The sequence below is a fragment of the Clarias gariepinus genome, chromosome 14, assembly GCF_024256425.1.
Source record: "Clarias gariepinus isolate MV-2021 ecotype Netherlands chromosome 14, CGAR_prim_01v2, whole genome shotgun sequence".
Taxonomy (NCBI): domain Eukaryota; kingdom Metazoa; phylum Chordata; class Actinopteri; order Siluriformes; family Clariidae; genus Clarias; species Clarias gariepinus.
The window spans coordinates 16,049,707-16,072,019 of record NC_071113.1 but is presented as its reverse complement, the minus strand read 5'-3'; the positions used below and the strand labels follow the sequence as shown (position 1 = coordinate 16,072,019).

At 38.3% G+C, this 22,313-nt stretch overlaps 1 protein-coding gene across 2 annotated transcripts; it reads right to left on the bottom strand.

The window, feature by feature from the left end:
- Positions 1 to 848: 848 nt before the first annotated feature.
- bms1 (BMS1 ribosome biogenesis factor) lies at positions 849 to 22,257 on the bottom strand. Of its 2 annotated transcripts, none has more exons than XM_053512259.1 (23): positions 22,121 to 22,257; positions 21,601 to 21,794; positions 16,539 to 16,729; positions 16,357 to 16,436; positions 16,078 to 16,266; positions 15,224 to 15,366; positions 14,870 to 14,991; positions 14,092 to 14,285; positions 11,695 to 11,834; positions 10,871 to 11,592; positions 10,359 to 10,460; positions 10,014 to 10,168; positions 9,843 to 9,924; positions 9,672 to 9,751; positions 9,397 to 9,591; positions 8,746 to 8,934; positions 8,370 to 8,550; positions 8,192 to 8,250; positions 7,955 to 8,077; positions 7,310 to 7,457; positions 4,151 to 4,326; positions 3,214 to 3,375; positions 849 to 1,246 (listed from the first exon to the last, which is right to left on the bottom strand). In XM_053512259.1, the coding sequence occupies exons 2-23, from the start codon at positions 21,771 to 21,773 to the stop codon at positions 1,019 to 1,021; spliced, it is 3,834 nt and encodes a 1,277-aa protein (XP_053368234.1). In that variant the 5' UTR covers positions 21,774 to 21,794; positions 22,121 to 22,257; the 3' UTR covers positions 849 to 1,018. The 2 variants fall into 2 exon arrangements, with proteins under 2 accessions (XP_053368234.1, XP_053368235.1); XM_053512260.1 differs by having other exon boundaries at positions 9,397 to 9,588.
- Positions 22,258 to 22,313: the final 56 nt, after the last annotated feature.

Sequence of the window (22,313 nt, the reverse complement as noted above, 5' to 3'; positions counted from 1 at the left end):
GCTTAAGATTTTCTTCTATCCGTTATGGTTTCAATCCGATAATTAAGACACATGATATGCATAATCAATCATAATAAAACAGTTAAACTGTTATATGCATTGTGCTGGAACTAATGATCATCATGGCATTGGTTAAAAGAAAAAAAAAAACCTGTACAAAAACAGTTGTGGGAATATGTCTGCTTCTGAAATGGTGTTATTATAGAAAAAGTTATTTAGCATTTTAATTGCACCTTACCACTTTACTAAAATAATTTAGCCTACTAATGAATTCATATTTTTAATGTCCTAAGTTTAATCATGTACTTTCTATACGATTCTATTTTTTTGTTTATTTGCTTGTTTTCTTTCTTTTTTTTTTGTAAAATATTTATTAAATATACAAATGTAATCATGTTAATTTACTCTGCTTCCCTTGGAGGCCTGTGATAATGTAGTGACAGATGTTGTTACTCATGCAGATATGTCAACAGCTGGAGTTTTTAAACTCTATTTGCACCGGTGATTAGTGATATAAATAAACGCTTTTTCGAAAAATAATGATAAAAAAAAAAGCAAACGGCAGCTGAAATCAACTCACTTTTTCCTTTACTTATGGATCAGAAGTATTTTAAAGGAAGGAAATAATCAGATTTTTGTCACGAAATTCACATTGGTGACTCATTAAAATCAACATTACAAAGCATTTACATAGTATCAAACTAGTATGACTTGCAGGAGTTATCAATGTTTCCAAGACATGTGTCCCTGTCACCTGTGACTGCTGACTATAGTCCTCATATTTTGAGTCACAAACAGATGGCCAATATTATAATACACCCGAGTCTTGTGTATGATGTATATATATATATATATATATATATATATAAGACCCAGCTCCATGGCCCACATAACAGTGTAAATGTCCTCACTAGAGCATACACATCAGCTGGTGTAGGCTATACAGTGAGACATGGCTAGAATGTGGGACCCTCCCCGCTCTCAGAGCAGACGTCCAGCAGCACTAGCTACAACAAGCTCAGTCATTCTTAGAAGCGCCCTTCAGACTAGCCTTGAGTTTCTTTTTCTCCTTCTGTCCCATAGCACGGAACACCTTTTTTCTTTCCTCCTTTTGCCTCTTCAGTTTCTCCGCCTCCTGCTTCTCCTTCTTCTTCAGGAATTCTTTGTGCTTCATGTGCTGCTCTGCCTGTACTGTCTTCTTCTTGTGAGAGTAGACTGTGCTCAGGGCATTGAGCAATGCTGCCACCTGGTGCAAAAGGGACAAGTTATATAAGAGTGAAAAGATTACTATAAACACACAAACACATGCGCACACAACCCCTGAAAATGCGAAATGCAACAGACTTGGATGAGAAATGAATTTTTTATTGTCTGCAAAAATTATAATTGTGAAAATTCAATTAAAAACACATTGCTCCTGAGCATCTTTGATGCTTACATTACAGCCTCTACTTTCCCTTATGATTATATTGCATCCTCGACTCTCCCAATATTAGTTAATTATTCATAAGGGTAAATATATTAATAAAATTATAATGGGATGTAATCAGTGGCACCCCGTGCTACAGATCTGAGTGGCCCATAGGGACAGTGTGAAATTGCAACTCCAATATAGGCAGAGTTGCTAAGATTGAAAATAACTGATCACACAAACGGTAAAGCCCATCTTCTGCAAATGTGATGACAAAAATGCAACATTAGTATGTATCATCAATACACATCAAAACATTAGTATCAATCATAACAGGCCACTAATTTATTCGTCTTGTTAACACGTCACACGTGTCCAAAGGTCTTCAAACTACTTAAGGCTGTTTTCTCATTTCTCATTAAGCCAGTCTAGTGCTGTGTACAAAACCCAGGAGTGTGCTTAGGTGCTGACCGTAATACTAAAAGTCTTTTCAACATCAACCAAATTTAAGAAATGGCATTGTAATCTTTAATTATTATGCAGGTCAAGCTTTTTAATTCACATCACCTTATTTTTTGCGAGCTATTTATTATTCAATTCACACCAGCTCAATCCTGCATTCCGTATATGATGCCCTACAGTGGACTGAAGTCCTATCCAGGTTGTATTTTTAGAAATAATCAGCAACACTATTCACTGTCTCCCCGAGGTAAGCTTGACTTAACAAGCTCAGGACACAAAGCTGGTTTTGCTCAGCTGGTGTAAATTGCCATATAATATAACGTAAATGTTTCATTATGTATACTCAAACATACAATATGTATAGCAACTTCAAGCATATGAAAAAGAAATGCGTCATAAAAAAAATACAAAAAAAGTGTACACAAACGGATTTGGAATGTTGAAACTAGCAACCAATTTGACGCCCTGTGCGAACGCGCTTCTATATTTTTCACGATGATGGAAAGCATGTTAACTTGGTGCTGGTTATGCTAAAAGCATGACGAACTAAAAATGTTGCCAGTGTTGCGCCATCTGCAGAAAGGACTTCTACCAAAACAGGCTGAGAGGTTTAAACTAATATGATTCCACAAATAGAGGGCGAAAGCATTTTTACACAGCTGCTGTCATAATTTTACTGCCTTCCAGGATATTGTTAATTCATAAAACACATCTTTCAGTTATAGACCCTAATCAGGACATGCTGCGTGAAATTATACCATTTGTAGTTTTGCCTATCTATTTTAGTATAACTCTGAATAATGTACCGCGGAAAGTAAAAAGAGTAAAAGTATCTTGTTTTAGATCAATATTACAAACTATATTTTGCTATATAATATTAAATTAATAGACTTTAATAGGACATTAACATTACAGTACATCTTTAATGTGTAACTGAGATCGAAACAGTGAATGGACGCCTCGCTGCAGGGTTTTTACTAACCATCTGTGCTGTTCCAACAAGAAACAATTAATGTACGGTTAAGAGGCATATCTGATTACTAAATGGCACATAAACAGGATGGAGCAAAGAAAAACATACCCCAGATAAAAATATGAGACGACTTGTCCTGTTTAAGAATTATTTGAGAGATTTCATGGGGATTGGTTCAGAAATTGGCTAGCACACTGTCTGTGGTATTACAGCTAGAACAGGGATTAAACAGATGCAATATTTGGAAAGCTATGCACTGGAGGCAATCATTGGTGGATTAACTTGAATCTAACAGTAGCTGTTTCAAAATTCCAAGGAAATTGAATTAAATTCTGTTAGTAATACATAACCGCACTGGGGAGCTCACCTTCCTCTCGTGGGGCTCCCGGATCACAGCGGGTCTCTGCAGGTCCCGGGGGATTTTGCCCTTGGCTTCCTGCTGTTTGGGTTTGCTCTTGAACGGCAAAGCCTGCTGCAACTCTTTGGGGATATGGAGGGGGTTGAAGTGTCTCTTCTGCCTCTCAATTGGCTACAAACAACAATGGACAAGTTACACAAATTAATTCTTTCGATGATGATGGTTATGAATGAAATGGTTCATCCTAAATGTTATGACCTAGTGCCCGTGCATGAAGAATCATCACTGGTCAAACAGAGATACTTTGTGTATCAAAAAAGTATGAAAATATAGCCCAAGAGACAGAGAGAAAGACCTAACAAACTTTCTTTAACCTTCTTATGTAACCTGGCTTGGGCTGACCTGGCCAAAAAAGTAGGCCTTGTTGGAGTTGGCTCCTTTCAGGATCTTTAATCTCTTGCAAATTGTGATAAATTGTGAAAAATAAATTGTGTTACTAAATTGTTGTGCGATGGGTAAATTGTAGGGATTGGAATCAGCAGGGATCTCTCAATACAAGATCACAAAACATAGGTGCTGAATGGATTTGTATTGTGATTCTGTAATTATCATGATTTAGAAATATACTTAATTTAGATTATGTTCAAATTCTATACAAGCTTCGCAAATACTCTGCTTCTAACACACAGGATGTTGTGCTGTGTTAATTTAAAGTGTATCACGTAGGATTTTACCACTTCAATTAAAAACACTTATAAAGCAAAATTACACTTTTCAGTGCGGTGACACATAAAATGCCACACAAACTAATCACGAGACATAACTGAATCACCCCCCAATATCTAGATTGTAAACTGTGTGCAAGGTAAGTGATATTTATTTTAATATCAAAGTGTCCAGATTTGTCTTTTTTTTATCTTTTCTTAAATGAATACCAGTGCACTACCTTGTACAGAGAGTCTTGGTTGGGTTGATTCCTTATTCCCAAGTCGTGTTTGAGCTGCCCAAGGGTCCTCATACCCGTCCATGTGTCCTTCTCACCAACAGGCATCAGCAGAGACGTCACTGGATTGTACAGCTGAGGAACCGAGACAGGATACCAGGAGCGCAGGAAAACAATATCTATAAACACACACAATGACAAGAATAATTTAAAAACTGACATTCATTATGATGTAATTTTTTATTGTTTTAGGTCTTTGTCTTTTCTTTACAGATAAGCCTAAAAGTGGAACAAGTCCCAATAGCACAGATTTTTACAGCTATGTCCAGATGCAATAAAATGTGTCTACAGGAAAAACAAACAAAACAGACAACTAAACAGTATTTCATTTTTAGATATGATGTACATGAGTTTACACAGATTTGTTACAGATCAGAACTGGGAAAGTTTAAAATAGTGGTTTCTTTCAAGCAGCACACAAACACAACCAAGGAGAATTGCCGTCCAAAAGCAGTTAGAAAGTCATCTTTACGATGTGTAAAATATTCTTCAGCACGCCATTGTCAGCGCTGTAAAGTGCAGGAAAAAGTATGTTAAACTTTGTGCCGCTAAGCTTTTGTAGTCTGTGACCAGTTTGCGACATAGACTTTCCCAAAAGAAAGCATCTTTCAAGCTTTTATTCATACTGCAGAGCCATATTTTGTATAAAGATAATACATACAGAAGCCACATCTTACTTAAAGGGGACCTAGCATGCAAATCAGTTTTTAGTCATTTTTAGACACTGATGGTGGGCCTCACATCTGTGCACATTTTTATGTCTCTGACAGATTCCCCGAACGTAGCACAGAGTACCTACACCTCAAAAAGTGATATTTTAGTAAGTGAAAATATCCTAATTTAAAATGCGTCTAATAGAGATGGAAAAAATCAATTCCGTTACATACTGCGATTCTTTGGTGAGGCGAGTCATATATCTCCAAAATTAATTCTTTAAAAATAAATTTTTAATCCAAAAAATGCATTTCCCTTTGAAGTATTAAATTGTTGCCATTCCTCTATAATCCTGCAGGTGCTGTGCTCTAAACTGTTCACACAGTCTAGCATCCTGCACGGTAGGAACAAATTTGTTTAGAATTGTAAGAAAATCAGAAAAGGTTTAATATCGCATTAGGATATTAATAAAACTTGTGACACTAATAGAATCCCAAAACAAAAAACGGCATTTATGTATCTTGATAATATCATATCAGGAGGTCCCTGAGGACCATCCTTAATTTCTTTGTATATTTAAGACTAAGACAAAGAAAATAAAATTGTTAATAATCAAGACACTATGTGTCTAGTAGTACTACTACTACTAGTGTCTATTTACTAAGTTTTCCAGCATAAGTTTTTAAGTATTTATTTTAATAAATAAATTCTTAAAACTAGCAAAATTACATTCTAGAAAATTAAAAAATCTAAAAAAAAACAAACAGTCAAGATTGTAACAGTAAAACTTGTGGTGTGTTGACTGATTCGCAACTATGAAAATATTCCGCCTTAAAAATTCTCGGTAGGACTGTGAATGTAGCCGTGTTTCTAACATTATCTAATAAAAATGAAAGGTGCAGCAAAACATCTCCACATCCTTGGAACTGCTAGAAAGGTAAAAGTATCCGCAGGAAATTAAAGCATGCTCTGCATCTTCATATCCTAGCCTATGAGCTGGCCATGACTGCTGCCTGCGCATGACTGCTGCCTACATGGCATAATACGCAAGATGTTTGGCTTATGATCATGTTATATCCTAAACATAATGAAACTATTCATGAAGTCAGTCTAACATTTGATTGTGTGCTCAGTTGAAAGTAATGTAGAAGCAGTGTACTCCTATTAAAAAACTGTTAATTCATTTCACTAGACTTAAGATATTTTGCCTGGCGAAAATGTCATTTTTTGTAGTGTACTACTGTCTGGACACTCAAATACTTTGGGTAAGCTGAAAATCTATCCATAAATCCTTTTTTTTGGAATATGAGGTTCACTGTTTTTAGTGCTGCTCTATGTAAAGGGTAAGAGCGCAGTTATCTTGGCACAGAGTTAAATCAACATTAGCAAAGGATAAGGGAAGAAAAAAAATATGCTAAAATATTCAGTCTTCTTAGATTTATTGTATATCTTTACCCAGCACCAATATTGTACTTTCTTTTTCCCCCTCATTTCCAAGGTGTTTTCCATTAATGAAAAATGTATATAGTTCTCCAGAATGCATCTTGTACATGATGTGAACCCTGAAAACCTAAAAGCAAGACAAGGAAGCCAAAGGCCTTCTATAATCCTAACACAGGGAGATTTATAAAAATAAATAAATAAATAAATAAATAAATAGCAAGCAAATTGTTTAAAAAAATACATAGGATTTCAGTCAGGAGAGGGAGAACTATGCAGTAGTATGACATTGAGTTGCTGTGAGTCACACTGACAACCCTGTATACCAGTAATAGCCATGCTTTTTCATTCTGCACAAGGTAATACACAGTCAGTTCTGTGTCAGGGGAGTCATATACATAATAATTTCCTGCCAATCCTATCCCATTATATGGCAGCTCAGATATGTCAAACATCACACCCTCCCTTCAGGCCCAAAAGTATTCTGACTCTGCTGTGACAGGCAAATTTCAGAAAAGAATGGAGTCCAAGAAAATAGACTAAATTCAAGACTGATGGTGCAGCTTAGGTTTTAATTTGCTGCTTAATTTAGTGGGAAGCAGGAGAATCAGACACGATAAGTCAACTTGTGACTTGAGACAAACAATTGAGTTGTTGACCAACTTCTGTTTGTATTTCAATAGAATGCAGAGGACACACTTTAGAGAGAAAACCAGAGCCGCCCGCAATGACGACTGACCCAAGGCTACACAGTTTACAGCAGAAGCAAAACAGTCTTTCTGGTGTTTAGGTTCTCTAACAGTCATGCACACTGATGTGCACAATAAAGTTTTTATCACCACTATGCCTCTGTAATATGTAGGAAGCAGTAGGAGATATTTATATACTTGGAGTCACAAGTTTTCCATCATGTCCTAAAGTATATACTACCAGACTATACAGTCTGCCAACACTGCTTAGAAATGCTACTAAGAGCATATAACGCAACTAGGACATAATCCAACTTACCACTCATCAGGAGTCTGTCCTCGAACGTGGCTCGGAAGGCTCCAGGTGGTGTCCGGAGAGCCTTTTTAATCTGACCTTTGATCCCACTGACAGTGCGAACAGAGGCACCCTCGAACTTTGCGACCTCCAGCACCGTGTTAAACATTCCCTGAGAGAGAGTGATGGAAAGGGCGAAGTCACTGACATGCATTTACAAATCAGAAGAACCGATTATTTATGAACAATGGTTAATCAATTTTATTGTTTCCCCCTTTACACTTTAATCAGTGAGAATTCCCAGCATTTTCTTCTTTAGCCCACAGCCAACAGTCTCCTGACATGACACATTTTGACCTACATACCACATGGAATGAAAAGTCCTGGCCTCCCAACTGGCAGTGTCAGAGAAAACAAGGACCCTGCCAGCCCTCTCTTGCATTGAGAACATGGTTAATTACACCCTCTGGAGCACCAGGGTCACAGATGGCAGAGAACATTAAATAAACTCAAATGCACTTAGCACTGCTTTTATCTGGTTGATCTTATAAGGTTGGCTGCTGCAGGTTAAGAATAGCCTTAGCTCGGAACCAATTTAGCAGCTCCGTCATGTGCAGTGTTGCTACAACTTAGTTATGTGCAGCTGTTGAACTCTGGAGTATATTTTACCTGGACAAAGCAGGTGTTCTTAAAAATCTTATCTGGATATCCAATCAGCTTTAGCTTCTTCACAATGGTCACAGATTTGTCCAAGTCCAAGACAACCCCAGTGGCTGCAATGCGAAAATTTGCCTAAAGGAATTTAAAGAAATTAAAGGGAGAAAACTTCAGTAGCTCTAAAATATAAAGCACTGATGTTAACTGGTTAAACTGCTGCTTCATATTTTAATATGGTAAAGATCTTACTTGAGCCCCTGCAACTCTCTGAACAGCAAGAAAGCCTGTCCCCTGGGGTGTGATAGGTCCTACAGGTGGAGATATTAAAGGGTAAAGAGTGCAATAAAAATGAAGGAAAAGACAAAATAGTGAGCTGTGAGAAATATATTCTTCTTGGATATGATGGGGGAAGATGCTGCTGTCTTACCCCAGATAGAAGCGCCACAGTGCATATGTTCAGGAGTGTATTTGAGCAGGCGGTGGCGCCCGTTGTGGTCTTCAATGTGGTACAGAGGGATGGTCTGGAAACGTCGCCAGCCTAATGACAAAATGAGCGGGTCACGGGTCTTCAGGATACGATTATACCAGCGGTGCTTCTTCAAACGCATCTATGGTTTAAAAAAATATATAATAATCATATAAATAAATAACAGAAGAACAGCAAAAAAATCAAAGCTTGAATGTGATGTTTCTAAACAGAAAGTCATGAGTTATTATTTAAGATTCACAATGCTGAACGGTCACTAACATGAGGAGAAAGAAGGGTGCAAAAACTTAGTCAAGATCTTATAATTTATGCTCACCTGCAGATAGCCTATATTGCCTTCACTGGCTCCCAAAGCACCCAGTATGACTGGATAATGTGGGTCAAAGTTGGTAACAAACTCGCACGGAAGCGCAGGGATTTCCAGACGCACATACATGCCAGGTCTGAAGCCCTCATACTGAACACGAGTCTCATCATCCATGTCCTCAAACTCAGCCCTGTTAAGCTGCAGACACACATCGCAAGAAGTTTGTCAGCGGTGTTTAACCATATTCGCATTACATTTTTGTGTGCTGTATACCCACTGGGCCAACATTGACCTGTAGTGGGATCATCACTATGTTTTTTGAAAGCATCCAAATGATCAGAATGTAAATATTGTTAATGCATATGTTGTTAAATATTTTATACAGAAATCCTTAAAATGCATGCTCTGTTTTGTTAAAAGATTATCGACCAATCCATACTTAATGCCTATGTGAGGCCATACTGCCTTGTAACACTATTTTTTTCTGATAACAAATATCATTCATTGCATGATAGATTTGTTTTTCTCAGCCATTTTATTATGAATATCATGCATTTATAAATATCTGAAAGATAAAAACCAAAAGACCATTCAGTTAATAGCAAAAAGCAGCTACATAAAATATCAATTTAGATGGACGTCACAGCTGTGACCTCTGACCTCAGCCTGCTTCTGCATCTCCTCTTTGAGATCATCAAAGTAGGTAGCATCTCCATCGTCGTACTCCGCGTTGAACCTCTCCTTCAGTCTCCTCTTCTTTTCCAAACGCTTGTTTCTCTGAGCTTCGTCATCATCAACCTTCACTAATGTGGGTGCTTCGTCTTCATCATCTTCCTCCTCCTCCTCATCTCCCTGCTTATTATATGCATACATAAATGTAGCACAAGAACCACAAAAACATTATACGTAAAAAGATATTGGTCTAATCCAAGTACCTCTGCTTCATCTCCCTTTCCTGAGGTTGCTTTGTGAACCTCTCCTGTTTCCAGGTCCTCGAAATCTCCATACAGTTCGTCTATCATAATGAGAGCAAATTACAAATGACCCAAATGAATAGTTTTTTAGAAGAAAAAAAAAGAAAGAAAAAGAGCTAACAATGTCTTTACCATCCTGTTTAAGCAGAGTGGCAGCATCTTTATCTTCTTCCCATTTTCCAGTTACAAAGCAGTCCCTTATGGAGGCCAACATCTGCAAGAGCACATACAAGAACAAATGTGTGCTTAATTTAGTTTCCTAAATGTTCCAGATATTAAAAAACTAAGAGTCATGATGCACACCTCCTCCTGGTCCCAGTTATGACTTGCATCAGGCTGGAAGCGGGAGCAGTCCACGGCATCTGCTCGCTCTTTCTTACTCTTCTCAGGCCGGCTAACTCGGAACAGCCCACCCAGCTCCTCCTCCTCACTGTTGGCTTCATCCTCTTCCTCCACCACTGACACAAACAAATGAGAAAAACAAACCGGTTTCCACACAATACACTCCTGCCTTCATCAGTCACATAAGAACACAAACCTCATTATGTTCAATAAAAGCCAGCGTACTTCGTCCATAGAGGAAGCAAATCATATAATGAATGGAAGCTTGTCTAGAGTTTTATACAGGCTTGCGATTTGCTCACTTACCTGTACCATACACCAGCTTGCGTAGGTTAGGTGCGCCACTTTGTCGTCTCTGATGCGCTTCCATGGCTTTCCGGGATAAATCTTCTTTCCAGCGTAGCGCTCCTGACAGGCACACAGCAAAAGTAAGTTAAGAGAAATAATAAGCCTCCACAAAAAAATAAAAATATTATAGCTTCATATCACTGTTTATTGGTTTGTAATACAACAATCATGGTTTATCACATTCTGCGCATTCTATTCCTGCAGTGGTGGTATACTGTTATTGTCTACATCGTAAGAGACTACAAAAACAATAATTTAGATCTTAATCAATAATCTTGTGAACCTTAGACAAACACATCACACAGAACAGAACATAATGGTGATCGATACAACATTAATTTGAGGTTACAGTTAAACCCCCTTCTAAGTTCCCTGTCTTAAAATGAAAATTAGTGGCTCAGTGAAATAAAGTGGTGTAAAGATTCAATAAATCGCAATGATGATAATGAAAAACATGAGTGAGAAAGTACCAGCAGTTTCAGATCCCAGCTCGCCTTCATCCTCAGCATACATCTCCTCATCCATGTCCTCCTCCTCCTCATCATCAGGCGACGTCTTTAGCTTTGCAGCTGGTCTAACATTTACTTGTTTTTCTGTTTCTGAGTCATTGTCACTTTGCAAATCCCCCACTTCATTATCATTATCATCATCATCATCATCATCATCCTCCTCCTCCTCCTCACTACCCTCCTCAGAGCAGTTACCAGAGTCTGGAGGTGGGGCGCTTCTTTTTTTAGGCTTCTGTTTCTCTTCCTCCATTTCCTCATCATCAGTATCATCTTCTTCAGATTCTTCTTCTTCACTCTTCTCTAGTTCATCATCACTGTCTGCAAATACCGGCATCTCTACTACAGGCCTGGTAGTGGTAGTACTTAGATCATTTCTATTTCCCTCCAGCTTCTGTTTCTTCATGGGAGGAGCTACCTCCTTTACCGTTTTACTTTCATCCTTTGGCAAATTGCTCTCCTCATCATCATCTTCAAATTCATCCTCCTCATCATCATCTTGCTCCTCCTCCTCCTCCTCCTCAACTGCCTTTTCTTTCTTGCTTTCACCTTCTTCATCTGATTCTTCCTCATCACTTCCTTCATCATCCTCCTCCTCCTCTGCTTCCTCACTAAAGACAGCTCTCCTCCTCTCTCGCTGAGTCTCCGGGTCCCACACTCGGCTCTCTACAGGTCCTTCTTTTTCACTGTTGAGTCAACACAAAAACTCTGAGGACAAAGATACAAGAGGACTAAAGGGGGAAAAAAATGACTTACCCAAAACGAACGAAATGAAAATCTAACTCTACCTTTTCTCCTGTACTTCCTCTTGAGTCAGTGCTTCAGTTCCTGTGAAGAGTGAAACTTTGCTGGCAGCAATCTTGTCATCTAGAGTGGCCTGTGTGCCCATGAGGGACTGCATCAGCTCTGTGGCCGGACGCACTTCCTCCTGTCATAAGATAGACACCCTTTTAGAGATGTGCAATTCCGACTGCTGATGTTATAACACTTTATAAAGATGGGTGACATGCAAAAAATCATTTTTAACACAACAAAAAAAACTTTTACATAGCCTTAGCAGCTATAACAGCTTCAACTCTTTCAGGAAAGGCTTTGCACAAGGTTTAGGAGTGTGTTTATGAGATTTTTTTTTAACCATTCTTCCAGAAGCGCATTTGTGAGGTCAGACACTGATGTCAGACGAAAAGGCCTGGCCCCGCTCTAATTCATCCTAAAGGTGTTCTATCAGAAACTGCAAAAACATAGTCAAACAACCAAATCACCTTTTGCTTTGATTACAGCACACAATGCGGTGGCCGAATTGTATGTGAAAAATGTTTTATCCTTCTCCCAGAACCACTCTTACAATTTGAGTCCTGGGACATACTTGTGCCATCATGACCTGGTCATTCGGTACACGCAGATCCTCAGTTGACTTCATTTTATTGCCACATAACGTTGCTTAGTTTAGACCTGACCAACTAAAGCAACTCCAGGTCATAACAGTGCCTCCAGAGGCTTGTACTGTGGCCACTATGCATGATGGGTGCATCGCTTCACGTGCTAACCTTTAGCTTTGATTACAGCACACAATGAGGGAATACTCTCAATTAACTGTAAAACATTTTTTACCATGCATCTTTAATAACATTTAAATGATCTCTGTTCTCAATTTTTTTTCTGACCAGATTTTCTCATGTCCGCAAAGCAAAAGGTTCAGTATAGTCTTATATAACAGGTTATAATATTGTGTTGGATTCTGTTTAATTGTTTTTGATACTTAGGCCAATAATTTGACCCTCCTGAAATGCTGACTTTTTTTTTTCTTCTTTTGGCCAGACAATGTACAAAGGGGGGGTATCAAAAAGATTCGTTGAGCATCCTCCTTCAGACACCTTAAAACCTGACAGACACTGTTGAAAAAAAAACAATGAGCACGCACTTGGTGACATGATGGGCTCTTCCACTATAAAAACTGTTGCTTCATCTCCTTTTCGTCACTGGTAATGATCCTCAATATAAAGAAAGGGTCATCAACGGTACACTGACAGAGTTCTTGGCAGACTTTGACACAATGTTCCTTTTGCTCCTGGGTCAACAGCATGCGGACAAACTTTGCAGCAACAAGGTGCATGTTGATTTCTTGGACTGTTCCATATGACACACCAACAATGGCAGCAATGTTGTGGATTGTTCTCCAACAATACTTACGATTAACTCATTAAGTTGCCGAATGGTTTAGTAATTCTTGGAGGTTGAGCTCATTGAAAGTCTCTCTGATCTCTCACCATCTTCCAATGATGTTTATCCCCTCTTGAAGCACATGTGCAACTCAAAACACTTCGTTGCAGCAGTGCCGCAAACTCGCTAAACCATGTCCGACATCTCTGTGGTAGAGTTTCCCAGTTTCACACAGAATTTTACTGCCGCTCTTTGTTCTAACTTTATGTGTATGATGAAATAGCCGACGTGGTAAGACGTGATCAGATCAGCGCCAGTGACGTAGCTCACCATGTATGCACACCGTGTGTCTGTACAATGCAGCTTTGTGCTGTCATCTGTTGGTGTGTTTCAAAACTAGTCTCAAAACTTTGATACCACATAGTATACGTAAAGTTGCTCTGTGACGATCAAGTGGAAACGTTATAACTGTTCCGAGTACAATTATTTCTAAGCTTTCTATTACCTATTCGTATTTAAATAGGGCCTATTACACAATATCCAGTGTGCTTGTACACTAAAGGAAAACAATTCCTTGCTTTTTCTCCTTTTTCCAATTTTGTACTAGTCTGAGCTTAAACCACCCAATTAGATTTCCCCCTACTGTGACATCATATAAAAAAGTACGACCCATTTTGTTGGTCAGTTCAGCTGTGCAACACTGAAATGGTGTATTTAGAGGTAAAATGAAGGGAGCAAAAACAAATCTCAGAAATATTTTAGCTGGAGCATTAACAGACATACTCTGTGGGATTTAGAGGGGGACCCATGCTGTCTTGTTAAAGAAATAGTAAATATGGGACATTTAATATAAGAGTATAAAAACTTCTGCTGTGATTTTTTTTTTGTGATTAATGGTTTACTGGAAAACATCATATTGTAATAGAAATACTCATAAATCTGGTTTAGTCTAGACATTATTGTCATATTGCTGCTTAAAAAAATGAAAAGAAAAATCAGTAACAAGAGAAATGAAGTGACCTGACCTGGTCCTGTTTGACATGGCCAACAGGCATGTCAATGTACACTGCATCTTTATCATACACCAGTCCTCCAACCCCTGCCATGGGAGCATAGAGAAGTCTCTCTTTTTCATTAAGAGCCCTCTTCTTCAGCATCTCCGGCAGAGGACACGGGTCAGGAAGAAAGCTGATATCGGATACAGAGAAGTCTCCTACTCCTGTAAAAGCACATCTCAATACATTACATTATGTTACAATGTGAGGATTTGGTTAAAGTAACAGTCAGTTTCTCTAAAGGGGAAAACAGCCAGATCTGAGCTACTTTCATATGTGGTCCTAGATATATCTTAAATGGGGTCATGAAACTTGAATGAGGATATTCATATTGGAATTCATGTGATACAGGTAATAATGGAGGACAGTGGAGAAAGCAATCAGTGGGGAGGATGTGAAGTCAGTGATTTAGTAAATATGTGGAGCAAATAGTCTGTCCAAGAAAAACAGTCAATTGTAATTATGAATGCAAACTGGCATGACAGGCTACGTTCACATTACAACTACATTGTTCAATTCGGATTTTCTTTTTTTACAGATTTGCATAAGTAAATTAATAGTGGGTATAATTGGAAAAACAAAATGTGACTTCGTTTTTCTTAAACAATCTACAGTATAGGTGAAGTCTATGTATAAATTATCACTAATTCGATGTGATGCTAAGATTTCTTTTATTAAAACCATAAAACAGCCCAGTTATTCAAAACTGCTTAGTGTATTACCATACTAACGGCTAATCTGTTTTTACCTGGAATATGAACTTGGCCTTTGTTTTTCAGGAATGTCCCACGCAGGTAGCCATACAAAGAGACAGTTCTGTCACATTTGGGATCTAATCGAATAGCCTCTGGATCAGTTAGATCTTCCATCCTGAGCGTACAGAAAACATCATCAGACATTCAGTTATCTTCAGTTATGTGTTGTGGTGGAATACTAAGAATAAGGCAGGGATACACCCTGAATGGGATATCATTGCAGGCCACCTTGCATAGACACTTTTGCACAGCCAGTCTCCAAATTGTCAGAAATAGTTCTGCCCACTCAAATAAATATAGATAAAACATTAACATGGCATTGGATTTTTGTTTTTTTCTGCACTTACCGATCAGCCAAAACATAAGGATGAGACGTCTGCCACACCAAGGGTCTAAACTTCATGACTGAAATGAATCGTCCAAGATTCTTCACTTCCTGTGTCTGGTACTCACCATACACCATTCCAGACAAGTAAAACAGCTTGGCTCCCTTTTGGTCAAAGATAAAAATGTATTTTACTTATTAAAAAAATAAAAAATAATTCCTCTAATAGTTTAGCACTTATAATTATAATTCTTGAGGATGGCACTTCTGATGTTTTTAAATCATTAAAAGTGTTAAGATGGATGAAACTAGAGAAATAGTACCAGTTAAACATTTGGACACATTTTCTAATTCAATGTTTTGATTATTATTTTCCACACTGTAAAAGGCTAAAGGCATCAATAATATGAAGTACTCTTCCAGACAGTAGATTAATACGCGTCTGCTAGTTGAGCTCTGTGCAGCATTTAGGTAGGCTCTACACTGATGTAGTGTTTCTGAGGATTTTAAATCTAAATAAGACTTTTCTTTAGCAGCAGGGACCATCTTGGTCCTCCTGCAGTCATTGGGAGAGCTGGTTTTACCATGGTGTTTAATGGTTTTGTGACTACACTTCAAGATAACGTTTTTTCCCAAGTTCTTGCATTTTTTCTGGAATGACTGACTTTCAAGTCTTAAGTACGATTGACTTGTCCTTAACTAATAAGTATATGATGGACTGTTGTTTCTCTTTTCTCAAATTGCATAATTCCATTTGGGTTTGCAATATTAGTTTTGATGTCAGCATATTGTTCCACAATGTAATAATCATAATAGTAATAATAATAAAATAAGAGAACTATTAAATTAGACACTGTAACTCCTTGTGGTTGTTACCTGGTACACTTCAGTCCAGAAGCGATGTTTGAGACGTTTCTTAGTCTTATTGAGTGACTTGGTGTTTTTGAATGAGTCCAAATGTGTAAGCACTCCCATGACACGAGGGAAACCATGAACCTGGCAGATATTTAGGAACTCAAAAGTCTCCATCTCAAACCCAAAACTAGCATCTATCAGCATCAGGACCTAATGAAGAAAAATAAATTGTCAACTGATGACTCGGAATTACACATGTACAAAATTCTTGTCATTCTGACAATGACAGGAAATACTTACCAGGTCTGCAACCTTTGCCAGATCTATCATGGTATTTATATCGTTGTTGCACTCAATAAAGGTCAGACGCCGTTTCTTTCCTACAGTGAAAGATTCATTAAAACCCTGTATTGTTCATATAAAATAAACTATAAATATAAAAAAGGCTTAATGGTAATACATGAGAACAATTACATGCTCACCTGAGACTATTGTTACTGGACCACAGATGTCTGAAAGCTTCTGCCGGGTGTAATTTTTGATCAGGCAACGGATCAGGGTGCTCTTGCCCACTTTTGGAGGCCCCATTATAACCACCACGACTGGGGGTGGCTCCAAAGGTGTGCGGTCCACCAAAGGTATATGATGTTTCTTAGTTTTGATGTCTTGGGTCCTATGTTAAACAGGATAGAATTTTTTTTTATTAAAAAGAATTTCAAATCTTAGACACAATGCAATTCTTTTTTTTAAAAGACTGTGTGTACAGCAGTGGCTCTAAGTGGTGAAATTCAATATTTTAGTGACATTCGCAATTTTTTTTAAATGATGACAATCAATATAAGATTTTTTTTTCTTTTTTTCCACAAAATTTTCATACAACAATCAATATTTACTATTAAGTCCTTTATTCTTCGAAACCTGCTAGATCCAGCTGGGTGAGCCTAATTGCATTACTCTGGTGTCACTTGCTTAACCATGTTTGCTTGATTGCTTCCTAAAGGTTGTGAACTTCGTGGACCTTCCCGAAGATGTGTTTGTGTATAGAAAAGAATCATCACCTTAAAAAAAAAATCTAATTTTGTTGCTTTGCATCCTGAAATAAATAAGGACACGGTTTTTGTTATAAATCCGCTGTATTTACTCAGTGCTTTTATCCAGATGAAAGAGACACAGTTAAACTTTGGACAGCAAGCATAAATCCTTTTGGGAAAATGTTTTATGCGCACACACACAGTCAATGTTATGGTAAACAGTGCACATGCGCACAGATGTTGGGTATATGAGTGAGGCATACGCACCGAGGCTGAGTATGGGAGACGATTACACACAATCCCACAGTGCAGGATTGTGGGTATTCTCATAACGCTCAGATGACAAAAAATATGCAAATAGTATCTTGCTCGTTTATCATGTTACAATTTATTAACTCATGTTCATCTTGCAAAACACCCGCAGCCTGAATTTTTAATTTAACAGCAACATGTCAGAAAAAAATATTAAAAACAAATCACTGAATTGGAAAAGGATCACCCCTCCCAAAAACGACTTGAAAACTCAATCAGGTAAAGCTAATCACCTTCTCAATAGCACACAAAGCCATTTGACTTTCAACTATGATCAGCTGAAGTCATTTTGATTAGCTCAGCATGAAAAGCTGGAGCATTTCTGTCTCTCGTTGTGCTACTGAAGCAATCAACCAACTATAGGTGGCAAGGCACTGCCAAAAGATCTCCAGGATAAAGTCAGGAGATGGATGCAAAAAAGTAAAGCATTTTATGAAAAAAGTGGAAGGTATTTCAGAGGCGCTACCAAAAACTTTAAAGCAGTTGCAGGAATCAATGACCGAGTGGTCATTGTGTGCATGTGACAACAATATCACAAATTCTCCATAAACGTGGCTTCTATAGGAAAGCTGCAAGAAAAAAAGCCACTCCTCAAGAAAGTCCACATGCTGTCAGGACTGAGCTTTGCAAAAATGCAGGTCGTCAGAACAGACTAAAATTTAATTATCTGGCCACACCACCAAATAATATGACTAGCAGAAATACAATATAGCTTACCATCCAAATAATACCATTTCTACAATAAAACATGGATGTGGTAATATCCTGACATGGTCAAGATAAAAGGAATATGGATGTTATATTATGAAAATACTATCAAATTCCTATCAAAAACATGTTGCCCTCTGCCAAAAAGTTGTCGTTGGGAAGAAGATTTACCTTCCAACATGACAATGACCAAAACCACACACACATACAGTAGTTGAAGGATAAAAAAAGTAAAGTGAAAGTCCTTGCATGGGCTAGTCAGAGACCATTAAAAATCTGTGGAATGACTCAAAGATCGCAGTCCAAAAATTATTACCATCAAATTTAACTTGTAAGGAAGAGTGAGCAAATAAGTCAAGATGTGCAAAGCTTTGTGTGCCATTAGCTTCACCTGGTTGACTTTACAGGTCATTTTTAGATGGGGTGAATGTTATCCAGCACAAAGCACAGTGGTTAAGGCATTGGACTACAGTTTTAATGATTCTCTTCCTCTGATCAGACAAGACATCAGCTTTGAACTCGAAAAAAATGTAGTTGTCACATGTGGTAAATGCTCGCCCTATCATCCGAAGATCGCTGGTTCGATTTCCGAGTGATGCTGTAACCTCTCGCAGCCGGAGGTCTAGAGAGAGCCGAGCTCTCTCAGAGAGGAGGAATGAAAGGTACTTCGCGCTCCCACATTAATCACAGCTCTACAGCCAATCAGGGGCGCCTGTGACCTCACCCACGCGAAAGGTGCGGATAGCGCTGTCCTCAGACTGTGTTACGCCCCCCCTAATATTTAGGGCCGAAGACTATCATGTATCATCAACACATGATAGTCTTCGGCCCTCCCGACTGAGTGGTAGTAGCCTTAATGTGGGAACCCCCTAGTGACGGGAAGGAATTAGAGACGACTAAATTACCAGAGTGACCAAACTACAGGTATTGTTATGCAATCATCTGCTCTGCTACACTAACTGCTCCTTAAATGATCAGCGTGATACTGAGATAAATTGGTGTGTCTCAGCATTCGGACCATAATTAACCAATTAACCATCTAAAAAAAAAATCAGGATGCAATGAAATGCTTGAGTAAATTTGCAATTACAGTATGAAATAATCAATTTGTGTTGCAGACATTTTCTTGTATTCAGTGTGAAGGTAATTGGGCAGCGACTCTGTTTCTGTTGTGTAATGTGAATTTGGAGGGGAAAAAATCCAAAAGATTTGAATTGCAAACCAAAAGCAAAGGATGATCATAGTTGCTATTAAGTTACACCACTTCTATCAGTTGTAACTTATAGTTCCTACTTTTTGCATTCCTCCCGAGTTCCAATTGCATAAGATTCCTCAGCAAGTCTTGGTTCGTAATGTATATCCTAAATATTATGAACTCTGAAAACTGTCATGCAGCCAACAGTGAAATCAAGCAGTCAGAACTGGTGCAATATATAGACCTCCTCTGTATTAAAGAAAAATTGTTATAACTTTTCACAGAAAGCCACCTTTACTTACTTTTCTAGCTTTTTTTTTTTTTTTTGGTCTGTCTGGCAGTTCAAAGTAAAAGGGAGCTTTTTCCTTTAGGTGTCAGACTGTTGAGTCCTGGGTAAAGAATTAATTGGATCCTGTGTAAACTCTAGAGACTGTTGTGTGTGAAATCCTGGGAAATGAGCAGGTTCTTAAATACTCTAAAACGCCCACCTGGCACCAACAACCACATCTCTGCCAAACTCACAGATCACACACACGTTTCATTCTTGCTGATGTTTGATCTTGACATGTATCTGCATACTCCACAGTTACTGACACGCTGGATCAAAATGAACAACTCTAACAATGTCACTTTAACAGAAAAGTGCAATAATTGTGTAACCCATGATGATGCTGTTTGGTTTTAACTTTTTTTCCCTAGACACGAGTAAACCCTTTCTATTTAAAATACCAGTTTAAAAAAGCATGAGCAACAACTCAGCATTTTAAACCTTTTAAAACATCTAACTAAGGCTGCAAGATTTGATAAAAAAGAAGACTACATATATACTGCAATTACTTTCATACATAGAGATTTTAACTGATATCGCTTCTTCTATATGCACCATTTCTAACCAAAAAATTAACTGTGCAGTTAATCATCTGTTTTGATAATACCTAGTCCAATGACTTTTTTTCCTTGCTCTTTCCAAAGTCTTAAGTGAGCTAATAAAATGGTGCTCAATTGTTTAGCTCATCCACATTAATCGCAAAATATGTTCTGACTACTGAAAACAAAAAAGTGCCACCCTTGCTACCTGAATAAATAAGGCAGGAAATGAGGACACAGATAAAGTTAGAAACTAGGCAATGATAGCAAATTAGTGACCAAAATATTATCTGCAACATTAAAAGTTCCCTTATTTTGCTATTGCTTCATAAATGAGATCATCTATTTGGGGTGTTTGAACATTGTTACTGTCTAATACAAAAAATAAAAAAGGACATGAGGCAGGATTTTTTTTTTGAGAAATTTTTTAGTTTTTGAAATCTCACAAAAGTGAGTAAACCCCTCACATTTTCGCAACCACTTTATCATATGTTTACAAAAGACAATACTATAGAAATGAAAATTGGATATACTTTAGAATAGTCTATGTGCAGCTTGTATAGCAGGACAGATTTACTGTCCTGAAACAATAACTTAATATGCAGACTTTATTGCAGCCCCAGACCATGATGCTACCACCACCATGCCTAACTGTAAGCAAGAGACAATTTTCTTGGTACTCCTCACCAGGGCATCGCCACCTGTGCTGGACACCATCTGACCCAAGCAAGTTTATCTTAGTAAATTCTGCTCTTGGACAGGTTGTCTTCAGCAAACTGTGTGCGGGCTTTTTTATGAGCCAGCTTCAAAAGAGGCTTCCTTCTGTGATGACTGCCATACCGAACAACTTTTTGCAGTTTGCATCATATGGTCTGAGCACAGACAAGCTGAACCCCCCGCTTCCAGTACCTCTAAAGCAATTCTGGCAGCACTCATGTGCATCTTGTATCTTAAAGCCAGCTTCTGCACCTGATGCAAAGCACGAGGACTCAACTTTTTTAAATGACCTTTGCGAGGCCTGTTCTGAGTGAACCAGTCTTGGAAAACTTCTGTAGGATACTGGCCAATGTACTGTAACTCAGTAATCTCAATCCCAGTATAAACGCAAAAAGGAAAAATAAACTACTCGTAACCCAAACAACACCACTGGTTATGGACAGTTACCCATGAGTTGAACCATACTAAACATGCGCTTCACTTTAAACATCCCAAAACTGTTCGGTCACTTATGTGCTCCCTAGAATGCAAGAGACTGGGTAAAGTAATTTACCCAGTCTCTTGATTTTTAGCTAGTGCACTTTTAAAACAAATGTTAAAACTCCCATATTAAGAAAGTGGGGTTTTACTTCCAAGTCACACCTTCCTATCGCCTATTTACTGCACAATTTAAGAGCATACATCCTAATCAATTTCATCACATTTAGCACTGACCTGTGGAAGGTCCTGGCCATGCGCACGGCTGAATGCACCCCAAATGCTTTTGGATTTCTTTTGCGGTCATCCTGCTCCCGCTCTGCACCCTGATCCCTCTGCTTCCTCTTCTTCTTTGCAGCTTTGGGGCCACTTTGCCTCTGCTGATGCCGTTTCTGCTCCTTTCCTTCCATCTTCACAGTTGAGATCTGTGCCTTAGAGCACAACATTTTTAAAACAAGACATTTACTGTGCATGTGAAAAGCTGAAATGAATTCCAACCCTTGAATGTACAAAGACTTGTTGCTGTCTTACAAATACAACAACTAGTTTATTTTCTGATGAACTTTAAATGTAACTGAAATTCAAGGACCGGGGGGGGGGGGTAGTTTTGTCTACTCGCTACCACAAATGATTCCTGACTGTATTTACTTGTACATACTATACTCAGTGTTAGCCACAGTGGCTACGGCATGTGATACATGATTGAAAAATACTCGTTTTTTTTCAATGAATAAACGTCAATAAAACAAATAGTTACCTTCTAGACCTTGTTCTTCTCAAAATAACGGATAGCAAAATTCAAACTAACTTTAAACTGACCAGACGGGTTTCTATTAGGTCATATTCCCAAATCGTGAGCATCAGTAGTGTTTTTCACGTGTGCACCACATCCGGAATGACGTCCGTTGCGAATAATCCGTCGGGCTAAACAAACTGTCTCTAGCCAAATG

Excerpts from the sequence above, each read along its gene's own strand:
- bms1 (XM_053512259.1), bottom strand. The coding sequence starts at position 21,773 with ATGGAAGGAAAGGAGCAGAAACGGCATCAGCAGAGGCAAAGTGGCCCC. Across the intron at positions 10,461-10,870 it reads GCTGGGATCTGAAACTGCTG|GAGCGCTACGCTGGAAAGAA; the intron begins GTACTTTCTCAC and ends TGTGCCTGTCAG. Across the intron at positions 9,752-9,842 it reads CACTCTGCTTAAACAGGATG|ACGAACTGTATGGAGATTTC; the intron begins GTAAAGACATTG and ends TCATTATGATAG.